The following is a 12,006-nucleotide window of genomic DNA, read 5'->3' on the forward strand; positions in this document are numbered from 1 at the left end:
AATCACATCTTGAAAAGTAATATGCTATATTGATATTCCTATAAATGACAGATGTATAGAGAGCAATGTCGGCTAGTTGGTTCACTACTCTTTCAGTCAAAGAAGGCCTATTATTCGGAAAGAATCAAAGAATGCGGCAAGGATAATAGACAGTTTTTTAGACTCACCAAAAACCTAATGGGACAGAAAGGTGAAATTATCCTACCAAGCCGTAATTCTGAAAAAGACTTAGCAAGCAAGTTCAGTGATTACTTTCTGAACAAAATCAGCTCAATCAGGAAAAATATTACCAAAGTGAACACTTCTGCTGACATTGACATCTCTGTCATGACTGCTGACATTGCATTTGATGGGGAACCATTGGCAAAACTCTCACCAACAACCCAGGACGTGTTGCGCAACATTATCATGACCTCGCAATCAAAGTCCTGTGAGCTTGATCCACTGACTACCGACCTATTAAAGCAATGTCTTGAAGCACTGCTTCCTTTGATTACCTCAATCATGAATAAACGGTTCCATTATGTTTCAAGAAGGCACATGTCAGACCATTGTTAAAGAAGCCTGGAATGGACAAGGAGGAGTTGAAAAACTACCGCCCAGTTTCAAATCTGCCTTTTCTGTCTAAGATCTTGGAGAAGGTTGTGTCCCGGCGTTTAGAGGTTCATCTCCATGCAAACAGTCTCCATGACAACATGCAATCGGCCTACCGCATGGGACACTCTACTGAGACGGCCCTCCTACGTGTACATAATGATATAGCTTCTGCATTGGATAACAAGTGCAGAGCTGTGCTTCTAATGCTGGACTTGTTTGCTGCATTTGATGTCATCGACCATGGCATACTTTATAAAAGTCTGGAATACTCTTATGGAGTGACTGATACCGCACTATGCTGGATACAGTCTTACCTGAGTGAACGACGACAGTGTGTTGCCATCGGATCTTCCACCTCACATGACAAAGTACTAGATTTCGGGGTTCCTCAAGGGTCGGTGTTAGGACCACGAAAATATTGTATGTACTCCAAACCGATTGGAGAGATTTGTCGTCGCCATAGCCTTCGCTATCGTTGCTATGCCGATGACACACAAATTTATCTGGTCATCAAACCACAGGACAGTTGGAATACCGTCTCAGAAAGTCTGGAAGCTTGTCTGACAGATATCAGTATCTGGATGAACGCCAACATGCTTAAGCTTAATCAGGAAAAGACGGAACTAATCGTCTTTTCCCCAAAGTGTCAGCAAACAATGGCTCTCCAGCTCAAGGTTGGTGCCAGAACTATTGAGACTGTTCCAGCTGTTAAAAACCTAGGGGTATACTTTGATAGTTCTCTGAACATGGAGAAACAAGTGAACGCTATTGCCAAATCCTGTTACTACCAGATCAGGAACATCGGCTGTATTCGGCAGTTTTTAACTGCAGATGCATGCAAGATTTTGGTGCATTCACTTGTTACCTCTCGGTTGGATTATGGTAACGCCCTGCTCTGTGGTATATCTGACAAACTAACTAGTCGTCTGCAGAGGGTCCAGAACACTGCAGCACGGCTAGTTACTCGTACTCGAAAGAGAGAGCACATCACACCTGTGCTCTATTCGTTGCACTGGTTACCTGTACGATACAGGTCGCAGTACAAAATTCTGGTGTACACATACAAGGCACTGAATGGAACAGCTCCTCAGTACATACAGGAGCTTGTTACCCTGTATCAGCCGTCACGATCACTGCGGTCGGAGTCAGAATCTTTGTTGTGTGTCCCAAAATCTCGTACTGTGACCTACGGAAACAGATGCTTTGGAAGGGTTTCGGCTACATTGTGGAATAGCTTACCAACTGCAATTATAAAGTCCAATACCCTGGCCAAGTTCAAGAGGGACATCAAACCTCACCTCTTCACGTCTGCATTTTAGAATCTTTGCAAAGACGTTATGTAAATACCACCCTTTTATTTGTTCAATCAATGTGCACATTGCTTGCTTAAATGTATAAAAGTGATTGTAAACCTTTGTTTTTTTGTTTTCACAATTATAACCATTACTATTATCCATATGTTGTAAAGCGCTTTAGAGTAATTTTACAAATTATATAGGGCGCTATATAAATATTGTATATTATTATTATTATTATTATTATTATTATTTGTCAGTTTAACTAAAACCTATCCCTCGAGGTGCGAAATTCCGTGAACTGATCTATTATAGGTCACGTGATTCCCCACATTGATAATATATGTACATATCAATGCGCAAACAGACATGAATGTGGTTAGTTTTTTATGTTTACGTCACTGATTATAATATAGGTAAATTTACAGATTGAATGTTATTGATCTAAATCAAACTACAGGTGAGCATATCCTCCTAGATTACTGGTGAGAAATTAAATTAACGGTAGGTATAGGCAGGGACAGTATATATACGTCCCTGGTATAGGTCCACGCGGTCCGGACAAGACCACAACGTCACACGTGGAATGCGGACACCGGAAGGGGCGAGGAAAGCACTTGTACGAAAAGGCACACGTGTGTATAAACACTTAAGTGTATACCGGATTACCTGACGGGCGAGAGATTACAATGTATCTAGTCGCCTGCTGTGACAACTGGACATTTTCTGATGATGGAATAATGAGTGGGCGGCCGTAGAGCGGACTACAGGTGTGGTAGGGTCGGTCTATGGATGTCTATTTAATATTGTTCAAAGAAGTGAAAGTTAAGTACTGATACTAAGAGAAATAAAGGCAGAGTATACGTACGACACCCTGTGTTATACCGCATACGAAGATGAGCGGAGTAATTTTTTTAATTGGATTTACTGGAAAATACCATTACGTACAAAAGAAATAAATATGTTGTAATTTCTTTTTATTTCATATAACATATCTTTGATGCGGATATATTTACCTTTCAAAGTTGCAAGTTCCTCTTTAAATCATTACCAAGAGAAATTGCTTTCATAGAGCTATGAACGCAAATCGATCAGCGTCATTTTGAAGCTTAAATTCTCCTTCCGCATCGATTCACATGAACCAACTGTTAGAACCAAACATTTTGGTGACGTTAGGCTGTTCAAAGAATCTTGTTTGCGCTGAAGACAAAGACACTTCAATATCGCTAACATAAGGGAATATCTTTGTTTAGGTAAATTATAACTAAAAATGTAGAATGTAAATATAAGGATTAAACGGTATTTTTTCAAAAGTCATGCTGGTATGAAATTGAAAGAAAAGTGCCGTTAAATCCTCATTTGATCCCCAGACCTCTCCACTGCGCTACCGGTCAAGTTAAATTGCTGGAATGATAATTTTAAAGTCTTCGATCTTAGTCCCGTAAAAGGCCCGCATTATACATTTATAATGGTCTATGTAAAACTAAAATAATATAATAAAAGCGATGAGACTCTCTGCCTTAAGGATGTATGCTACTTTACTGTTTCCTTTCTGAAAGAGTTCCACAAAAGGAAGTTTAAAACATTTATTGTCTGTATAGTAAGTTACTAGTATACTACTAGATCCGTGCCTAGCAAAGTACCATCCAAACTTTACCGATGTAGCCATATAGACTAACAGCGCTGGCAAATCTCAATATACGCATTATGTCGCCGTACTTGACTATAATGCGCTCATAAACATATGACGGTGTCATACGATTTATAGATACCATTCAGATACGATGTGGTCGTATAATTGTGAATATTTCATGAAATTAAGTCAACATCCGGGAATCCAGGAAACTCCGTGTATATGGCGAGGACATCACGTACACATGTACGTAATATTGTCACCAGACCACAGGAACTGCCCGGCTTCTACGTCAAGTCAGCTTAACATTTATCAAAGGCGCAATGCTAAACCTATATTAAATAATATTATAAGATATACTTTCTTTATAACATATATTGTATATTCAATATAATATATTTATACATTATATAAAATATCAATTTTGTTTATGAGATACAAGACTTTCTATTTCATATGTCTGTCAGATAATTATTTATGAGATAACTTATATAACATATGATATCTCATAAAAATGCTAGGTATCTAAGACATTTTTATATAGGTTAATGTACAAATTTTCTTTATGAGATATCTTCTATATACATGTAAAATGTATATATGGCATCTTATTTAGTTTATAAGATATATGGTTTCTTCATGAAATTATATCTTATATCATTTCTTTATATCGTATATAATAAATGTAAAGAAAAGTATATAAGATATCTTATAAGGAACGAAATACTCACGAGACTGACAACAACAAAATGATCGGAAATGTATATTGTAAAATAATTACCCCCTATCGCTACGGATCATTTATCATTTATTTTATAACATTTATATATATTTACCAATACTTTCATCATGCAAAATGTCCCTGGTAAATTTACAAAGATTACCTCTAACAGCCAGAAACAGAGACGCATTCTAAACGTCTCTGCCTCAAACTAAACAGTGAAGCCCATTTTAGCCTGAAAGAAATCTAGTTTCATTGCTTGGTCTGTTTATTCCGACATTTTCCGTGTTTCCGCCATTTTCTGCTGAGGCAGGAGTTGCTACTTTTATTTCAAAGTTGAATCTCGAAATCTCGTTCTTTATAAGATTTATCTTATTACATATCTTATATATAAGGGTAGGGTCAACGCCAATGGAGAATTAACATTAGCGTCGGCCCCCGCTTGGAATTTCAAAACAGGATAAATCCAAAAAGGTATGGGTATAGGAAGCTTAAAAATCAGAAAGAGTTAGTTTCAGAATTAATTTTATGACCTCATTGACTTAGTTTAGTGTGGTTGCTAAAGGTGCGGTAATACAAGTCCTCCTAGAGCATTTAAATGACACGATTACTACAACATTATATCATTATTGTGTGCAACATATTCCAACTATTACTTTGATACCAAGTGGTACACTATTTCCAGAAAGAATTGTTCTTTTTATTGAAGATTTAAGCAGACAAGTATGTGAAATTTCGTTACTAATGAGAGAGTTCCAATTTGGACACGTTAATCTTAAAGTTGGCTACCAATAATATCTTTCAACATCAGGAATTCCAATAAAATGACAACCGGTGAATTTGAAAAACAAAGCTTTCTTTCCACTTTTCCTTTAGGTTGTGTTTCTTCATAACAAAAAGTCCCTGGATCTTGATATTTGGCAAGTAGGTTTTTTCATGTGAATGGATAAGAGTTTAGTAAACATTGGTGACATTGACCTACGTTCAAGATCACAAGAATCAAATCTGACCATACAAGGATATATGCCCCTGCCATATCTGTTTAGAGTTAAAGATATAAGATAATGTAAAACTCCTTCATATTTTGTTAAGTGAATGAGCAAAAGACAAAATAAGATAATAATCAAGTGTATATTAGTTTTATTATTAAGATTATTTTATTGTTTTTATATATCTGCATATCTTTGCCTATAACACAATCTCAACCTTAAGTAGTTCTCCAGAGGAAAGATTACTTTTGCAGAATACATGTTTATGAGTTATCACTGCTGCACATAACTTGAAAACATGCATAGTTTAATAAAGTGTTTTTGGTATGAAACAAAAACAGAAAATGTACCGGTATTTACCATAGTAAACATTGATATTGTGCATTGGCCATGTTTGGAATGCTAAAAAAGTATTTTACAGGTTGATATTACATAAAAATGTTTCTGTAGACAGTATATATATATGAAAAGTTTTTAAAGAAGTATAGAATTATAGACTACCATTGTAACTATATACATAGGCAAGTTGATAATGGTGGATATATTTTAAATTTTGATTTTTTTTGCATGTTTTTCTAATTAGAAGTATCACAACGCTTACTTTATGTATATGAATATGGCATATTTCGTATCAAAATAACAGTAATTTTATACTATACACTATCGTAACTCTTTTTCAAAATTACATTCGCCTCTGACAAATTTATCTAACAGTTTGTTAGGATACCCCCGTCACCCAACCTGGTGTTATGTCAGGAGGTCCACTGCGGTTATCAGTAGTAATAATGAATAATCATATATGCAGTAATTGTTCTTTTTTATGTATCTACTACATATGGTGAAAAAAATCAAATATATTGAAGTGGGGCCGAATGTTGAATACCTTTCTTCGTAAGATATTTTTTTTTATATCTTATATAGCAAAGTATACACAACGTAAGAATTATTGATAAGCATATATAATTTAATTTTGCCTATCTCCCCCATAATATTTTTTTGGGTATATATCGTATATACCTAAAAAGAAAAACAACTGATGACGGAACTACTTTTTACACTTCAGAATGCAAAATTACAACGCAGCTTTTTTAAGCGCAATTGTTTAGTTTACGTAAAAATTAAATAAATCTTTAACTGTGCATTTACAACGTGTTTGTCCACTTTTTTAAAATTAAATTATAAAGAATGACCAAGATTTTGTTTTGGTATATACGGTATATAATGAAGAAAAAATGTGCACTTTGCATAAATCCGCGAAGCGGTTTATGCAATAAAGTGCACAAAATATATCTGTTTTAAACTTCGATCTACGTTCCCGGTTTATACACTTTAAAAATAAGAAATGATGGTCTTATTTCAGGGATATTTAGGCGAAGTCCCTTAATAGAAAAAGCAGTCAATGAGGTAATATAATTCTTTCATGCGAGTACCCAAGGATCCTTGTGACCTGTTAAAGCAAACAGTACTCGCTGCACACGTACTAGCGTGAAAGACCTATAGATTCACTTTGTAAGTAACTTAAAGGATCTTACAGTATTGATTAAATAACGTTTAATAATTCGAACAGAAACAATTCAAATTACAGTTTTAAAAGATCTCTAAGAAAGACAAAGTCTAGAGTTTTATTTATATTGATTGTAATGAATCGGTTAGATTTAGGGACATCAAGCAAACGAAAAAGACACTTCTTTTGTTAGCATAAACATGATTTTACTTGTTTCCGACCGAGTCATTTTCGTTTCATATAAATGCATCACAAATTGTACCTAAATGTGTGTATCTATAACTGATACAATTCTTGAAAATAAAAAATAAACGAATCGTTCGTGCCTCACAAGTATCTTCTAATTCAACATTTGCTTTCCGAAAATTTCCACGAAATTATTCGATTCATACATGTACGTGCATGACACGTTTCTAACAATGGGCCGAAGTGTTGGGGTCACATGCATGGGAATTAAACGGAATCAAAATATCGACATAAAACTGAAATTTTAACAGAACGATACAGGATTTTTTTATTACTGAGAACTCTGTAACTTCGTTTATTTTCAACCACAGAAAAAAACCCCAGAACAAACGCCATTTTCCATTCCGTATCTCAAACTTGTACATAGTTCGCTTTTTGTATAAACCTTGTTCTAAACTTTTTACTTCATTAGATATACACATTTCTTTAAGTTATCTTTTATGACATAATATATATTTTAAAGATATATCAATATATAATTATATAAGATATTTTACATAGAAAACTAAATTAGACATCTTGTACAATGAATAAGATATTTTACATCAGATATTGTTTTAAATGAATAATATATTACTTTAGATGGTATTTTGATACTCAGATATCTCATATATAATACAAAAAATATATGATATATAAAATGGTAAAGATATCCCATCTTTCTAAAACATAGTTTTATGAAATACAAGATCACTGCAGATTTGGCGTCTAAAGGACAATGAGATTGTGCCAACCTTTATAAATACCCATGTATGTTTATAAATAATATAACATGGATATCTTAGACAACACATTATCTATGTCATATATACAATAGAGAATCCTAGGGATAAAACTGAATATTTCACAAAATGCACATGTTAAGTACTTCTCTCGAAAATAAATAAGCCCGTGCTTTCTAAGGCAGGAATATTTTAAAGCGATACTAGCGTATGCATACCTGCTGCAAAGATGCTCATTTTTGTTGATATGGGGATTCAGAGTATCGCGAAAACCGACGAAATTCCTGAGACATCAATTTGATTTATATATTACATGTATAAATAAAAAAAAAGTTTTAAATATTACGTGTAAATATTTTCTAAGTATGGGTGCACTAGTTCATAGCGTTAATGAATTAGCTTGTATTACGAATATCTTAAGTGTCTCGTAAGCCTTTTTAGGTATTAGGCTGGGTGTCAGTCATAAATGGTTTGTAGCTTGCACATGAGACACTGTTAATAAAAAAATTGGATTGTATTGTATCTAATTTATATTGAACAATTGGTCTATTTGTTAATCACAACACTTCAAATAAATTTGTGACAATAAAATAATGCTTTATTTCAATAGATATTCCATAATAAATCTCTGAGCAAGCGGTCACCCAAGTAAAATCATAGAGATATTGACGAGCACATGTACCATACCAAAAAACACCTCTAGCCGTACCTAGGCAGCGTTACGTGAAAACGGACACAGATAATAGCGGTATCCGGCATGACGCCACTGAAACATTCCGAGAAAAGCTGTCCACTCCAACAGCACGCGTTAAGGACAAAACAGGATGCGACCTGCTATAAAACTAGCTCCAACACTATACATCGTCACTTCGAGCTCATCAGCTGACCGCACTAAGACTTCCTTCAACACACACAATGGTAAGACTTGAATGATATATAGCTTCGCACAGGACTGTATGGAAAATATTGTTAGGGTAACAAATATTTGATGGAAAGGGTTATTCAGTGGTAAGATGAACGCTTAAGTTGATTAAACGATATATGTTGATACAATGTTAGTATTCCCAAAGGAATATGAAATTTATGATTAATTAGATCAATTAAACAGATAATTGAATGAATAACAACATTCTGTAAAATAATTATCAATTAATTTTATTATCTGTTTAATTAACTTAATTAACCATATCTATAATGTTCAATAACACCACTCGCTATATAAATGCTTATATCTACCTGATGCATTTTTGTGGGATTGTTGTCGATGCTACACTGTAAGGGTTATTTGTAATAGGATTAACATTTATGAAAATAAAACGATGGTTAGACAATGTGATGATATGATAAATGCTTAAGCAGATTTAAACACAACCACACACAGACATGTACATGTATATACCTATATAGATAAAATGACAGCTAGTTAGATTTTACCTAGTATAATAAATACTTTAGCAGATTTTCAATGAAGAGAGTAATAAAAACACACTTGTAAATAATTATCTACTCGCCCCATGTGATGACATTACGAACGGTAAGTTAGTATTTGAATATTGATGATCTGGTCGTGTGTTATCTGTAATAACCTGTTTACGGTAATCCACTTGGTAAGATAAACGTGTCAAAAATATCACAGGTAAAAATAGTCATAGCCTTTATAACACAAAAACCGTACATAGCCTCGTCTCCCGTATATATATAGATATAACAATATAGCGATAAATAGTTTTAAATGTCCATGTGACGGTAAAAATATAAATATAATAATATATATAAATTGTTTATACAATATTTATGTATTATCCTACTAAATATGGTTTGTTATTTATATTTTTTCTATTTTCGTTTCAGGCGGAAAATATGTGTACCGTTGGTATTGGAAAACTGAGAAAAGTCGCACTGGCTTACCTCCAAGACGTACTTCAAAATGTGTATAACGTTAGGGTGAAAATTGACAGTCAAACTAAACCCTTCCAGTCTGAGAGGGAACTTCCGGTGAGAACGGTTGTAGACTTCAGCACCGTGAAAGACCATGTGTGCGAGAGACTGAAATACATTTTCCCAGGTCAAGATAAGTGTCAGAATTCATTTTGGGAAATTTGCGAAAGCATGATTGAGACAAAAAAGGTCAATTCTATCATGTCTCAAGTGGAAAAGGCTGGGGAGGACGCGACCAAAGTCATACAATCCTGGGGAGTAGAGAATGAATTGTACGTCGGCATGATTCCCACCCCCCGTGGCGAGTCCCTTTTTGAGGCGACTATTGACGACGATAATAACAGAGTTTACTTCCACTGGGACAAAGAGGCACTTCCCAAGGACTACATGGCTGCGGTAACTAAAATGGCACAGGTCCTCCGTGAGAAGAGGAGACAACCGACTCCAGTCGAGTATTTCGCCTTCCAGCTGGCTTACTACAACCTGTCCCATGGATCTCAGGGGCGTCACCATAACGCACGGGGATTGGGAACCCCGGGGTTCCGACCTACAACACAGACATATATGTCCCTCACAGACCCTGGGGAGGGCCACGTGTTAGGCACCACCCGATTCAACGAGTGGATGGAAGGTGCCATTGTTCACGTGGAACATTTGGAGCGTCCTCGTAATCTGCCACGGGAAAATATTGAATCGTACCGTATTCCTTCAATGCTTGACTTCTCCAAAGTCAGACTACATGTTGGCTCAAGCGCTCCAACTACATACTTCGTCGGAAGAAGGGTGAAAGATTCCGGAAATTTTGACGAGGACTTTTTGAAGTTGGTAAATATCACGGCAGCTTCCGCCACAGCGGCGTTCTACCAGGGGGCGGCAGAGTGCAAAGTGTCTATGGAGGGGCTGAGCACGTCACAGGCCGTCCACTACATGCAAGCACTCAGAGGTCAGGTCCAGCGGAACCGGAAACAGTTCCTGTCTGCAGCATGGAATCTTAACCAGGTAATCAAGGACGACTATGATCAGTGCTCAGTCTGTAGCTTGAAAGAGAGAATGGCTATCGCTATTAGAGCTATTGAGATTACTTCCATAGGTGGTTTTGACAAGATCACGTGGGACGGAGCTAGCGACACCTACCCTTCGAAATGCATCATGTACCAGTTGACATTTGAGGAAGCTCTCACAATCGTTCACGAGGCCCATATTAGAGGACTTGTCACCTATTTTTCTGCTGGTTTTAAATTTAACGAAATCAAATACGCCGTGTACGCCGGTGTAGACGGGATTGGAATCGGCGGGGCCCAGGTACTCCGATTCATGGACGGACAGACGGGTATGCACGGCCCCTACACAGAGGAAAACATTCCAAGAATTCTAGAAAGTCGGAACGAAGCAGCCAACTCTACACGTGGAAGGGGTGTAAAACTCCTCGCCCGACTAGATACAATGTATTTCGAAGGCTCGATCACCAAAGAGCATGACTCCCTTCGGGAACAACTGTTCATAGCTGTCAAGTCTGTAGACGAGTCTCGCCTCGTACAACTACTGGAACAACTCAAAGAAGTTGTCAACATGCCAAACGAGGAAAATTCACCGATGATTGGCAGAGCCAGGCGTCTCGTGAACAGTACCGACCCGTTATTGAAGATGCATACAGAATCTGAAGAGGAATGGACAGCACTGAAGAAACTCCTAACCAGCCTGATCATCGCCAAGGACGAGGAGTTCATCGCGGAGGAATATGAAAGTGACCCATGGCTAGTCATGCGTAAAAGCTACAGAAAGAAACAATGGGAAGACAACCGCTGCATCACTCGCCAAACCTCATTTGACGTGACGTGCAAATCCTTTTATTAATAACTCGATGTCGAACTTACAAATACTTTTACTTTTATAATATCTTATTATGTTTTAGGCAATAGTTAAATTTGATTGATTACCAATTTGTTGTATCCTTTTTATTTGACTCTCATTATCGTGACGTCGTAACGTTAGCCATATCCTGTGTCAACACACCTTCAATGGATTTTGAATGCAGGCTTGCCATAACCTTGAAATGTGTTTCTATAAAAAGTATGGAGAATTCTGGTCTCAATACTATGTTGGCCATTGGACGATATATTCTTGTTTTAATTAAACTGTCAATGTATGAACGGATTTTTGAAATCCAAGATGATGACTCTTTTGAAATTCATATGCATAATATACAGCAAAAACCCGTTTAAATTACTATGCTTGTTGAATTTAAAATGACGTAAACTAAATAGTTTCAAAACGAACATGATTAGAAAAACTTACCACACAATCAAATCAAAGTATTATAAACGGGCTATATGTTTGTGTTTCAAACTGAGTAGTATTTCT

At 36.2% G+C, this 12,006-nt stretch overlaps 1 protein-coding gene across 1 annotated transcript; it reads left to right on the plus strand.

Moving 5' to 3' along the window:
• The first annotated feature begins 8,518 nt into the window (after positions 1-8,518).
• On the plus strand, positions 8,519-11,716 carry LOC110465559. Its single transcript, XM_021521480.1, has 2 exons — positions 8,519-8,625; positions 9,559-11,716. Exons 1-2 carry the CDS (start codon positions 8,623-8,625, stop codon positions 11,497-11,499), a joined length of 1,944 nt encoding a protein of 647 aa, XP_021377155.1. The 5' UTR covers positions 8,519-8,622; the 3' UTR covers positions 11,500-11,716.
• Positions 11,717-12,006: the final 290 nt, after the last annotated feature.

The sequence above is a fragment of the Mizuhopecten yessoensis genome, unplaced genomic scaffold (assembly GCF_002113885.1).
Source record: "Mizuhopecten yessoensis strain PY_sf001 unplaced genomic scaffold, ASM211388v2 scaffold11091, whole genome shotgun sequence".
Classification (NCBI taxonomy): domain Eukaryota; kingdom Metazoa; phylum Mollusca; class Bivalvia; order Pectinida; family Pectinidae; genus Mizuhopecten; species Mizuhopecten yessoensis.